Below are 14,590 nucleotides of genomic sequence, written 5' to 3'. Positions count from 1 at the left end.
TCTCCTCCCACTCAATTCATCTCCTCCCCTTCAACCCCCCCCCCACTAGGTTTTTATTCCTTTCTACTACACTTTGTCTCCTTGTTAACTGGTTCACTCTCTCCTTTTCATAACAAAAAATCGGTCCCTCGTCTTTGTCTTCCTTGCATAACAACAAGAATTGATGGCATCGAACCTATGTTAGGTTGTTCCCTCATTTTTTATACAAGTGTTACAAAAATCCTTCTAACTATCAACAAAACCAAAATGACACTATTGACGTTAAAAAAATTATTACTATTCAAGATTATTAATGTTATTAATTAGGTTTTATTAAACATAATTAATATTAAAATTAAATTTGAGTTTCTCCGCATGTCAAATTACATCTTGCAAGCCTACTCACATTTACTCACAGATGGCAACCTTTTGGGCAAGACTACCCTGGTTATGTTTGAACCACAAAGCCTAAACGACTCAATTTTCGCATGTCACTCCCTTAGGTTCCCATTTTCCCTCTTCGAACAGATAGGAAGCCCTCATCTCCGATGTTTCCTCTCCGCTTCATCCTCTTCCTTCAGTTCAAAAGCCGCACAAAGTCTCTTCCCACTTCTGTCACTCGCACACAACAAAATCGGTGAAGCCCTCACCTTTGTTTTTCCTCTCGATTGTCTTAGCAACTTCCTTGTCATTACACACGAACCCTAGCTGTTGCCCTACTCTCCTTGTACTGACGCCCTCATCTTCTTCTTGAAACCAATGAAGGGATCATTGCGTACAAAGATAACCAAAATTTCCATCTTTTCCTTCAGCTACGCTCCCGACCCGTTCTTCCTAGTTTGAAACCGCTCCAGTCTTCCTCCCCATTCTGCCTCACTTACATGCAGGAAAGATGCTCTAGACATCTGCTCTTTTCCCTATTCAAAAGCGAAGCCACTAAATCCTTCTAATCCCTGCATACGTGACACCAACTCGCACGATAAGTCTCCATTCCTCCCCATATTCACATGACCCAAGACTGACGCCAAAAACCCTTACTCTTCCTCTGATTTTCATTCATTACACAGTGTCTTCTTGTTCGCAGAAGGAAATCAAATCGCACTGCCCTAAACTGAAACCCTGTCTTCCCTATTCGAACCACAAGCAAGACTAAACTACATCATTCATTCACGCGGAAGCCACTTTGTCTCAGTTGAACCCCAGCCAAACCCAAAACTAAACCCTATTTCTCCGCATTTACTTCCTTTTTAAATTTATCTAAGGAAATCAGAAATTTTAGAAAAAAAAAAATTATGTCTTTCATTTCGCCATTTAGTCATCAACGACTTCGCTGATTTCACTTGCAAAGGTATAACAAAATGATGTTGGGGGTAAAATTTTTCTAAAATATCCATTCGAGGAAGCTTGAGTACCTGTCTAAAAGAATTAAGAATTGTTCAAGGAAATCACATGCTCACTTGGAAAATCTTTATAAAAAATTAGGAGATTTAAGTACCCATCCTGAGAAACGTGAGTTCATGTTTAAGAAATTAAATATTATTTAAAAAAGTAAAGTAATTATTCTAGAAAAATTACACTTTTGATTCTTTTTTTCCAGGTACATTGAATGCCCATAATGTCTTACAGACTGTGGGCTAAAATATTATGTTTTGCTCTATGGCCACAATGTCTCTTGACACTGACCAGCGCATCTTATAAACAGTTGAGCAGGCTAGCATTCTCCCAACATCCCTGAAACAAATTTATGTGAATTTCGACTTGCAAATGATTGCAAATGTGGAAAACTTAAATTTGAACTATTTGGATTGTTAAAATGAATTCAAATGTGTAATACTTAAATTTGCAAAAAAATATTCAATTTTGTGTTTTTTTTAATTTACAAAAATATTTAAAATATGGGCTTTCCAATGTTAGGCTCTTAGGATTTAAAATCAAATTAAAATTGGGCTTTTTCAAACTTAGGTTTCTAGGATTTGAATACTAATTTAAAATTGAAAATTTTCAAACCTAAGCTCCAATGGGCTTAAAAATTAAGTTAAAATTGGGTTTTTCAAACTTCGTCTCATAGGGTTAAAAATCAATTCAATTTTGGGCAAATGGAGACTTGCAAATAATTCAACATATGGATTAAGCATAATTTCAAGTTATTTAAAGTATAAATTATGATGGCTTTCAATTTAGTCCAAATATGGGATATCATTTTTCACCACCGGATTTGTAGTATATCTGCTAGTAAATAAAAGGAGGTTTTTTTAAAACTCAAAATGAAACCGTGTATGCATTCCAAAATTGTAATGTTCACTTAGACTTTCAAAATTTTGAATGTAATTCATGAGCTTTAAGATGTTTAGATGCAATACATTGGTACTCATGGGAGCGGATCACAAACTTCTCAAATAGTTATGTGAGTTTTTTCAAGTTATGTAAATGCATTAAGAAGTATGTAAATTTATCATGTGAATGCTTTGAAAAATATGTCGAGTACTTTTAATGATCCTAGTTAACAAAATTGAACACCTGCATGTATTCCATTGAATTATATAAATGTTTAAATTTAAAGAATCGGAGAATGTTGCATGGGTTTGAATAAATTTTTCACTCTGATTAATCTCACTTTTTTTAAGAAAATCTATTAATCAAACCGCCTTGTCTATATGATAGGTTCATAAGTCTCATTAAACTAGTCCGATCATACTTCTCTTAAGGAATGAAGTTAACGAGCCTAATAATCTAGAGAAAATATCAAAATCAAAAGTATAAGGGTTTGCGAGTCCAAATTACCTAATCAAGACTGAATTTGAGAAGGACTAACATCTTATAGATATTCAAGTGCCAAATTTCAATTGAATTTCAAACCTAGGTGTTTCAAATGTCCAACTCCCCGATGATGGCCGAGTTGATAAATGATTTCAACCAGGTGATCAATTTTTAAATCAACTTTTCAAAATACTGAACTAAAGCATCTAGATTAAAATTAATCGCTTAAAAGACTTAAAACAAATCTCATCCACCCTCCGTAACAGTTTGTCAAGGGTGGCAAACTTATCATTGATTCAAGCTCATATATAGTGAATGTCACATCAAGTGTATCATTATATTAACAGTCAAAGTAATTTCACTACAATATGGATGTGGCCTGAGTCTCTTGTTAGTGAGATTTGACTCAAAGCTCTACAAAAAAATAACAATTATAACTAGAGCCCTCTACCCATATGGTTGTCACTAAATGACATTAAATTATAGTTACAGTTGTAGCCCGTTTATTCTCAAACGGGTTTCTACCTTTTGAGTTGTGAATTATAAGAGTAAATTTGATTGGCATAAAACCTCTATTAGCAAAAGTCAAACTTAAATTTGCTTCCTTAAACAAACATCCACCCCAATTTTACAATGAACACTTGGACGACACAGTCCATGATTGCTGACAAGAATTCATGAATTTGTTTGGGTTGAGTATCTCCTGTGACTAAGTAGATCATGGACCATGACAACTCAAGATGACAGAAACATGATATCTTAATCAGTCGGTTTGGATTGACTATCTCCTCTGACTAAGTAGATTGGGGACCATGACAACACAGGATGACGGAAGCATGAATCGGGTTGATCATCATTTTTTTGCATTCACTTTAAGCTTAAGATGATAAAATTTTATAATATAAAACTATATGTATGCTGCTACTATAAGTTGAATATTCAATACTAAATGACTAACCTTAATCGAAAGTGTTCTCCTATCATCGGGAAGATAATTAACCATAGGGGCTTGCGCCTAAGGGAAAAACTCGAACCCCATATGAAAAAATCCTTGCAAAACAAGGGTAAAATCTCAGAGTAATGTCTTATCTACAATCCAGTCTACCTTCTGAAAATTTGGCTAGGAACAAATATAAAAGCTCTCAACTCAACAACTAAAGTCCGAGTGTCGAATTTTCGGAGCCCATAAGCATCCCAGTCATTATATGATTATCCATAAATTTCACTGGAGCTACATTATTAGATCATTTGCGTAACTTTGTAGGTCAACAAGGTACCAGCTTTGTAAGCTCAATATCTTATACACCTTTGGTGATCCTACTTAAACTAACATACAAATAGGCCTCAAGTGCTACTCTACCTCATTCTTCACATTTTGCATCCTCGCAACTCAAAGATGAAGTACATAGAAAAAGAATTTTGGCAGAGGCTCTCCTCTTAGTCTTAGTTGATTTATTTAGTCATAATGAGCAGACTTGAGCATCAAAAATTTCGCCAAATGCCAATAACCTCAAGGGTAGCTATTAGGTTTAAGAGTTTTGAGGTACATAGAAAACAGCTCGAGCGGACATTTTCCAATCATCTAATCAACTAACATGTAGATCATTTGAGGCATCTAGTCATTAATGAACAAATTCATGGATCATATACTGTTTGCAGCATCTATAACTAAAACGCTTCTTGATTACTATAAAATTAAGTACATTTTCAAAAGAAATCTTGCAAGATACTCTTGTCCTATGATTCAAAAGGTTGAAAAAGAAAAGTTTCACTTACCAACATTCTCCTGTTCTTTTGCCAGTGCAATAATTGCTCTTGTTGGGTTCTCTGTGCAACAGGGATGCTGTTAAAAGTCTTCTCACCATCTAAAATGGGCTTGGAAATAGCACCAGATGTACAGTCAGGTTCGCTTAAATTAGGAAAGTTGCTGCAATCTAAGGGTTTGCACAGTCCAAAATCTGATAGTTTCATATGGCCATCTCTGTCAAGTAGCAAGTTGTCAGGCTTAATATCCCTATCATAAAAGAAAAAATTGTATATGTTAGCATAGTCAGGTAGCGAGCAGATTTACTTAAAAGACTATTCAATTGAAAATAGGTATATCATGCCTATGAATGTATTTATGTTTGTGGATTGACTCGATTGCCAAAACAGTTTGGCCAACATAAAACCTGGCCTCTTCTTCTGTCAATGTATCTTTACGCATTAACAAAGTCATCATGTCCCCACCAGGAAGATATTCCATTATGAGATATAAAAACTCATCATCCTGGAAAGAATAGTAAAGCTTGACTATGCAATCACTATCAACCTCTGCAAGAAGGTTCCTTTCAGCTTTTACATGTTCAACCTGGCAGAAAACAAAATGGTCAGAAAACACGAGTAAAAATGAAATTGATAAAACCATAATGTATGACCTGTCCCCTACGAAGCATTTCAGATTTCTCGAGCTTTTTCATAGCATAAACATGCCCAGTGGCCTTCTCCCTACAAAGTCTTACCTGCAAAACACCCAACATTAGAGCCAAAGTTCCAAAGGCATTACTACTATATAAAATAAAATATAAATTAACAGCAATTTTTTTGCAATTTGAAAATTATAAGAGTAAGCATCCCTTAAAACTTTGATTAATGACCAAACTTTCTTGCACTTTGAAATAACTAATGATCCAGAAAAATGACACCTTTTAAACTTTCATAACCCCTTTTACATCACAAGATTTTAGCGAGTAACAGCATCTGTAGAATTCTAGAAGAAGTGGCAGTAGACATTGATTTCATTAAAGAAATGGGAGAAATCCCCAATAATAGCAAAGATCTTAAACCATAAATTTCAGAATAAAACCCAAAAAACTTCAACGTATTTTAAAACTTTATTTCTAAAAAAATGAGGTTATGCATGTGAATGTTAGAAATGAATTTTTGAAAACCAAATCCATAGAGTTGTACATGCTCTAAAAGGCACAAAACACACATAAACACACGCATGCATTAATAAGAAGTTAATATTACAAAAATAACAACATCTTACCGTAGACTACAATCCCAAATCAACGTAAGGAAGAAGTCAATATTCAAATTTTGGAGGTACTTTAATTATAAAAGTATAGAATGGTATAATAAGTTGGACAGCACTGAACATTTTATGAGTTGTCTGATATGGAATGTTACTCACAAAAATTATGTTAAAGCAATTGATAAGTAGCATTCATAAGATGAAACATTGTAAAAATTCTATGCAATCACACAATGAAGAAAGTTCAACTTCGTCACAACTACAAACCTCTCCAAAAGCCCCACGTCCAATAATTGTCAGTAACTCAAAATCTTCAACTCCCATTTTATGCCTCTGGAGACGCATCAATTCAGTTTCCTTCTTCTCTAAATCTTTGATTAGATTGTTCTGATCTTCCTCCGAAATGTCCGCATCAGCAAGCCTCTTCTCTAAGATCCACCTTCTACTCACAGCAAAATAAATAACCAAGAATAAGAAAAGATAGATAAGACAAAAAAACACATTGAAATATTAGCTATGTATTTTACCTTGAAGATCAGTTCTCGCTAAAATTTATCAAATGAAATTAACTGATTTAAGTGTGATTTTATGTGTATTGGGGAGCGGGTTTCCTATCATGATATTTATGTTGAACAGCCCACTAATTAAAACAAATAACAAAGAAGTTTCCTATTTTACGAACCATACATTTAACACTAAAGAATATTCCACAAGACCACAACAATGTGGGCATCTTTGTACTAGAAAATAAAAGAATGGAATATTAACCATTAAACTTTGAAAACTCTAGCTAATGATATGATATTTATGTGTTTGATTTTGATAGGTAAATGTAAGATAATTTATAAAGGTACAAAGGAATTAGAAGATGCTTGATGGACTCAAAATAAGATCACTGTAAAACATAAATATATACTTCTCCTTTCAAGGCATTCAAAGGCCTCATCACCCAGAGACTGACCATTTCAGAATGGGCGCATCATTCAGATTTAAGTTCTAGATGTTATTCATTAATCATAATTACAAAAATATAAATATCACTATATTTTATGTGGCTGGTTCAATTATACAATGATGGACAGTTAAAATTGCTTGTTTGAGATGCCATTTTTTAGAGATCATAACACATATTTAGTCCTTGACGATAACTTAAAGTTTCATCACCTCGTTGGCAAACCAATGTCCTCCAATCATTTTTCACGAGCCTTCATCAATGATAGAAATAAGCAATTAAAAATTACCAGTTGGTCAAAACCAAACAAAAAGGTCTGCACTTAGCTGCCATCGCTACACTAATATCTTACATGTGACAGCACAAACTCTCATCCACCAAGATATCATTAACTTACCATGACAGGGTTTACAATTTTATCATTTTTATGCAACTTCCCATAAAATTCCTCCATTCCTCGGAGAGTTCCGTCTGAATGCTGAACTTTGGGGGAAGATTATCAACCTTTAAAAACATGATTTCGTTGACCTTTGTCTAGTATCCAACACCTAAATTAAGTGGATTATATTCCTTATAATTTAAAAGAGACCATTCATGCTCAATTCGATCAATCCAATCAGAAGGATAAATCACAAACGCTGTGTTGATTAATGTGATTATGCCTGTGCTCAAAGTCGACAACTTTAAAATGAGCATAAACAATGAGTTTTGATTGGTGTATGTGTTAAATTACATGACAAAATAAAATTAATTTACATTATATATATCAGTATATGTTAAAAAGAATGAAAATGAAACAACAAATTTTTTTTTTTGAATGTATGTATATGCATGTTGACAGAAGAAATTAATATCCTTATAATACTAGTTTCAAACGCTAATATACCCGTGTATTTATGATTTACCTTTCAAATCAAATAATAGTAAAAATAAGAACCATAAAATGTTGTATCTATAGGTGATATATAAGTCGCGGTTGAATTGATATACTCCACACCAACCAATAGCAAAAGTTTTACGACCCAAAAATATTGATAGAGAATGTATCAATTAGGGGTAAATTATGTTTAGATAGTGTTCTAAAAATGAGTGAATTAATTTATAAAAAAATCTAAGTTAAATATATAAAAAATTGTATGATTATACACAATAAAAATAAAGATGGAAGTAATGGTTGCACATTCATATTTAAGTTTAATTTTTAGACAACATTTTTATTCATAATTATAATTCAAATATTCAGGTTATTATATAATGTTTTACATAGCTTAAAATAATTGTCATGATTTTATCTTTTCTCCAAATTACTCTGATCTAAAATTATAATATAGACATATTGTTACGCTGACAACAATTTTGTTCTTTAATTAAAAATTCAAAATTGAAAAAGAGGGACAAAATAAGTGGGTGAAAAAAAAGCTACCTCATAGCGTGGACATAAAAGAGAAAAGTAATCTTCTTGCATCTATGATTTAGATTTCATAGACATGGCTTTTTTATTTTGATATATCAATAAAATATTACTAGATTTTATTATGTTATTAATCAAGAGTAGTTAATCCTAATTTAAATTATGTTCGACCATTTGGTATTTTCAAGCTCTCAAATCAAGTTGTGGCATGGTCTACCCTAAAAAAGATTGTAGGAAAAATGTATCAGATGTATAAATATAAATAAACAAATGGGTCAAATAACAACAACAACAACAAGCATTTATCTTACTAAGTACAGTCGGCTACATGAATCTTTTTTCTTCGTTGTATCCTATCGAGTGTCATATTTTCAATTAAGTCTAATAGATTAAGATCATTTTTTATACAATTTGCCCAAGTCTTTTTAGTTCTACCACTATCATTCTTAACATAAGTCGAGTCTAAAACATCTACTCTCCTAACAGGATCATCAGACGGCAGCGTTTAATGTGACAAAACCATCTAAGACAACTCTCTCTAATCTACGCCAACTCTATCACGGATATATTCATTTTGTATTTTGTCAGTCAAGCCACTCATCCACCTAAGCATTCTCATCTTAGAAACACTAACTTTATTTTATGCTTCTCTATTAAAGGACAACATTTTGTGCCATAGAACATTGCAGGTCTCACCACCATCATATAAAATTATCCTTTCAGTCTGAGTGGTACTTTTCTATCACACAATGGGCCTGATTCCTCCACTTCAACCAACCAACTTGAATTCTACTCATAACATCCCCATTTATATCAACGTCACTTTGAACTATAGACCCGAGATATCTAAAACGATCACAACTTTTAATGATTTGACCACTTATAGTAACAACTCTGCCAGTAGAGCTACTGCTATTAAAATTATATTCAATGTATTCAATTTTAGATCCATTCAAAGTCTCAAACGAACGCCATTAGACTCTAATGTAGACCTCCATAATTCTCTTTCTCAAGTCTTATCCACAAGAAGGATATCATTAGAAAAAAGCATACAACAAGGTACATCCTCCTGTAAATGTCCAATAAGAGCATGCATAACTAAAGCAAAAAAATATGTGCTTAAAGCCGATCCCTGATGTAATCCAATTGAAGTAGGAAAATACTTAGTCAATCGTCCTTCTGTTCAAACACAAGTAATAGCTCTAGTATGCACATCTTAAATGACTTGAATATAAATCAAATCAACAGTTTTCTTCTCTAGAACTCTCCAAAGAACTTCTCTTAAAACCTTATCATAAGCAATTTCTATTTATATATATATATATATATATATATATATATATATATATATATCAGTATATGTTAAAAAGAATGAAAATGAAACAACAAATTTTTTTTTTTGAATGTATGTATATGCATGTTGACAGAAGAAATTAATATCCTTATAATACTAGTTTCAAACGCTAATATACCCGTGTATTTATGATTTACCTTTCAAATCAAATAATAGTAAAAATAAGAACCATAAAATGTTGTATCTATAGGTGATATATAAGTCGCGGTTGAATTGATATACTCCACACCAACCAATAGCAAAAGTTTTACGACCCAAAAATATTGATAGAGAATGTATCAATTAGGGGTAAATTATGTTTAGATAGTGTTCTAAAAATGAGTGAATTAATTTATAAAAAAATCTAAGTTAAATATATAAAAAATTGTATGATTATACACAATAAAAATAAAGATGGAAGTAATGGTTGCACATTCATATTTAAGTTTAATTTTTAGACAACATTTTTATTCATAATTATAATTCAAATATTCAGGTTATTATATAATGTTTTACATAGCTTAAAATAATTGTCATGATTTTATCTTTTCTCCAAATTACTCTGATCTAAAATTATAATATAGACATATTGTTACGCTGACAACAATTTTGTTCTTTAATTAAAAATTCAAAATTGAAAAAGAGGGACAAAATAAGTGGGTGAAAAAAAAGCTACCTCATAGCGTGGACATAAAAGAGAAAAGTAATCTTCTTGCATCTATGATTTAGATTTCATAGACATGGCTTTTTTATTTTGATATATCAATAAAATATTACTAGATTTTATTATGTTATTAATCAAGAGTAGTTAATCCTAATTTAAATTATGTTCGACCATTTGGTATTTTCAAGCTCTCAAATCAAGTTGTGGCATGGTCTACCCTAAAAAAGATTGTAGGAAAAATGTATCAGATGTATAAATATAAATAAACAAATGGGTCAAATAACAACAACAACAACAAGCATTTATCTTACTAAGTACAGTCGGCTACATGAATCTTTTTTCTTCGTTGTATCCTATCGAGTGTCATATTTTCAATTAAGTCTAATAGATTAAGATCATTTTTTATACAATTTGCCCAAGTCTTTTTAGTTCTACCACTATCATTCTTAACATAAGTCGAGTCTAAAACATCTACTCTCCTAACAGGATCATCAGACGGCAGCGTTTAATGTGACAAAACCATCTAAGACAACTCTCTCTAATCTACGCCAACTCTATCACGGATATATTCATTTTGTATTTTGTCAGTCAAGCCACTCATCCACCTAAGCATTCTCATCTTAGAAACACTAACTTTATTTTATGCTTCTCTATTAAAGGACAACATTTTGTGCCATAGAACATTGCAGGTCTCACCACCATCATATAAAATTATCCTTTCAGTCTGAGTGGTACTTTTCTATCACACAATGGGCCTGATTCCTCCACTTCAACCAACCAACTTGAATTCTACTCATAACATCCCCATTTATATCAACGTCACTTTGAACTATAGACCCGAGATATCTAAAACGATCACAACTTTTAATGATTTGACCACTTATAGTAACAACTCTGCCAGTAGAGCTACTGCTATTAAAATTATATTCAATGTATTCAATTTTAGATCCATTCAAAGTCTCAAACGAACGCCATTAGACTCTAATGTAGACCTCCATAATTCTCTTTCTCAAGTCTTATCCACAAGAAGGATATCATTAGAAAAAAGCATACAACAAGGTACATCCTCCTGTAAATGTCCAATAAGAGCATGCATAACTAAAGCAAAAAAATATGTGCTTAAAGCCGATCCCTGATGTAATCCAATTGAAGTAGGAAAATACTTAGTCAATCGTCCTTCTGTTCAAACACAAGTAATAGCTCTAGTATGCACATCTTAAATGACTTGAATATAAATCAAATCAACAGTTTTCTTCTCTAGAACTCTCCAAAGAACTTCTCTTAAAACCTTATCATAAGCAATTTCTAAATCAATAAAAATCGTACGTAGATACTCCTTATTATTTTTGTACTTCTCCATCAAACCTCTCAATAAATGTATAACATTCATTAGTAAACCTGTCAGGCATAAATTCAAATTAATTATGAGAAATCTTTATATCATATCTTAAAATATTACTCTCCAATGATTTTAAAGTATGACACATCAGCTTGATTCCTCTATAACTGGCACACTCTCGTGCACCCCTTTATTCTTAAAAATAAGGACCAAAATAATATTCTTCTACTCAAACATTTTTTTTAGTTTTTAAAATAATATTAAAGAGTTCAATAAGTCAAGAAACTCTCAAATCTCCTAAAAATTTTCACACTTCAATTAGAATATCATCAATTCCTACTGATTTTTCATCATTACTTTTCTTTAAAGCCTCCTCAACTTCATTGAAAAGTCAATCGTATTTTCAGAAACTTCATTGAAAAATTTATCAAAATAGCACGCCCACCTATGTTGAATATCTTCCTATAAGAAAAATACCTTTTGATTTTCCTCTTTAATACACTTTACTTGAATTAAATCTTCACTTTTCTTTTCTCTTCGTTTGACTAGTTTATACATATTTTTCATAATCTCTAGTATCTATTTTATTATAAAGTTCACTTAACGGTGACTATAGTGGGATCCTCTATTACCATGCTCGACCCCACCTTCATCCAATCTCATTTTTCTTACAAGCAGCTTACTAGAATATCATCCTTTCTATTGCTCCACAAATTGTTTGGAATTTTTTTTAATGATATTTTCAAGTAGCTTTTGGTTGGGAACATCGCCAAGCTCCATGAGATGAATATTTGAACCTTCATCCAGTCTAATCATTCTTACAGACATCTTAATAGAATTTCATGATTTCTATCTCTCCACAGATTGTTTGGAATTGTATTTCAATGATATTTTGAAGTAGCTTTTGGTTGGGTACATCGCCAGGTTTTATGAGATGGATATTATCCATTTGAACCTAGAAGAGTAGGAGTTGCAGAGCAATCCAAAGTTGGCAGATGATAGAGTGAATTAATCCTCAAATAATGAAGCCCAGCTCATATTGATAAACTAATATCAGTCCCCACATGTACCCTAGTCAAATCAATGTGATAAGTAAAGTGATGAATTGGCATCATTATCAATGTGAATGCTCATCAAAACAATATATCCTTCAACATTTTTCAATTTAATAAAATAATATTTTATCTAATTCTACTGTTCTTTTTACAAGTCACATTTCCAAAATACAAGAAAATCAAGGGGCTAAATATACATTCATCAATCATGATCGCGGTTCAAACCAAACCAATCCAATATTCTAGATCTAGCATGAACACACTCGAATCAAGTTGAATTCAGCAAGATTAACATAAACTCGTCAAGCTTAGCATGAACTTGTCATCATCAGGATTCATCAAATTCAATGAATTTGTTAGAATTTGACATGACCACCATTGCCTGAGCTGGAGAAACCATGTTTGGGCACGCCACAAGTCTTGCGAACTCATACAAGCTTGGAAGCCACAACCAGCCTTTAATCCGGTAAGATGGTGAGTTCATCTCATATATAGTTTTAACAAATTGTCAGCATATATTCAACTGTAACTTCCGCCAATCAACAATATAAATGGGGTGTTAAGGGAGGAGAGCTCTGACACATCTAGTCATTTGTACTCTAGAATTATAATTTTAGCAATCTAATAAAATCCCATAGCAACTTTCTCTAAGTTCTCAAAATTTCTTCTTTATCTCTACTTCCTTGCTCTGTGTCTTATGAGTCCTATTAGTAAATTTTATATGTTACCCACGGGTAAAGTTGGATTCAATAATAGGAATTTTTATGTTTTATTCAGAATATATATCAAATATCAAATTATTAAATCACGCATGCAGCCTTTTTAATCAATAATATGATGAGTAGGTTCTTTCACAGCTTTCGAACCAAAAGACCATTAAAATATCTGAACTTTTATGCAGCTATGATAGAATAATGTCATTAATCCCATCAAAAACAGACATTTATTAAACTGTTCTAAAGGCTCAGCATAGCGTGAAAAGTAAAACATTATTAGTCTTTCCACTTCAAGGATCGCGATCCAAAATTTAAAAAAACAGAGCCAAAATAGCTTAGTTTCGAAAGAGCATATACCTCTCCTTTCGTTCCTGCAAGCTCTTCATCTGATTCTTGTAGTGATTCTCTATAAACTGCTTGGCAGCCGCAACCCGCTGCTTTGTTATTTCCGAAGGAGGGGCCTCATCTATTGGGGGCTTCTGAGCATCAATCATGCTCTCCATTTCCTTTTTCTTCGAAACAACAGGCTTCACTTTACCCTCTCTTTGCTGTAACTTCCTAAACCAGCTTCTGGTAGAATCCATCAGACTCACGACGCCATCATTCTGAAATCAAAACATGCAAGCATCACCCCGGTGTTAACAATACCCAAATTGAATGCTCAAAACCAAAACACTTACCAAATTCCTCGGTGCGCCCGCTAACAAATCAAGCGATACAAATCTACTCCACCAATACACCAAAACCTAGAAATCCTACGTGATCCCACAAATCTCACGGATGTGCCGAGATCAAATGCCGTCGTCTCTCCTCCAAGTTAAAACGCCCTGACTGCTGACTCTCCAGCGAGACGGCTCTTTAACTTTTCGGAGGAAGCGAGGTGTTTCCCTCGGATCGCTTTGCAGCCTTCCAGGAGCTTTCCAACTCTAGCTGGCTTCGCTCGTCTCTGAAGTCTGATCCGAGAGGACAAAATTGCCCCTGGGACTCGTGGCAAAACCTAAATTCGAGACACTTGACGGGTTCCCCGGAGGGACTTCCTCCTGAAACTAACATTAGCCGATCCGTCAAATGAGTTAACCGATAAAATTTAGATATCCTTCCTTCACATATACACACACCATCCCTAGTAGTTATCCCTAATTCGGGGCAACTTTAAACGGTTCACCACAAATTTGTTATTTACAAATTAATCATCTTTTCATTCAAATTCTTGCTCAAATAACACCGTATCTATCCATATTTTTATTTTATTTTTATTAAATTAATAATAATTCAACCGTGACACATGTAAATAGTTTAAATATCAATATTTCATATAATTTGTAATTGATTATCACTATATTATATATATATATATATATATATATA

The 14,590-nt window shown here is 32.8% G+C and overlaps 1 protein-coding gene across 1 annotated transcript in view; it reads right to left on the bottom strand.

Annotated features, from left to right (window-relative positions):
* The window catches only part of LOC110028689 (serine/threonine-protein kinase tricorner-like), a 38,698-nt gene extending 24,430 nt beyond the window's left edge, over positions 1 to 14,268 (bottom strand). The window contains exons 1-6 of the mRNA XM_020730637.1: positions 13,903 to 14,268; positions 13,580 to 13,827; positions 6,020 to 6,194; positions 5,154 to 5,237; positions 4,845 to 5,086; positions 4,513 to 4,750 (exon numbers count right to left, since the gene is read on the bottom strand). Of these exons, the coding sequence (XP_020586296.1) occupies positions 4,513 to 4,750; positions 4,845 to 5,086; positions 5,154 to 5,237; positions 6,020 to 6,194; positions 13,580 to 13,806 (966 nt within the window). The 5' untranslated portion in view covers positions 13,807 to 13,827; positions 13,903 to 14,268. The remainder of the gene's footprint in view (positions 1 to 4,512; positions 4,751 to 4,844; positions 5,087 to 5,153; positions 5,238 to 6,019; positions 6,195 to 13,579; positions 13,828 to 13,902) is intronic.
* Between the last annotated feature and the right edge of the window lie 322 nt (positions 14,269 to 14,590).

This window comes from Phalaenopsis equestris, unplaced genomic scaffold, assembly GCF_001263595.1.
Source record: "Phalaenopsis equestris unplaced genomic scaffold, ASM126359v1 Scaffold000522, whole genome shotgun sequence".
Lineage (NCBI taxonomy): Eukaryota > Viridiplantae > Streptophyta > Magnoliopsida > Asparagales > Orchidaceae > Phalaenopsis > Phalaenopsis equestris.
Note: the sequence above shows the minus strand (reverse complement) of the source record. Positions and strands in the feature narration are given on the sequence as shown.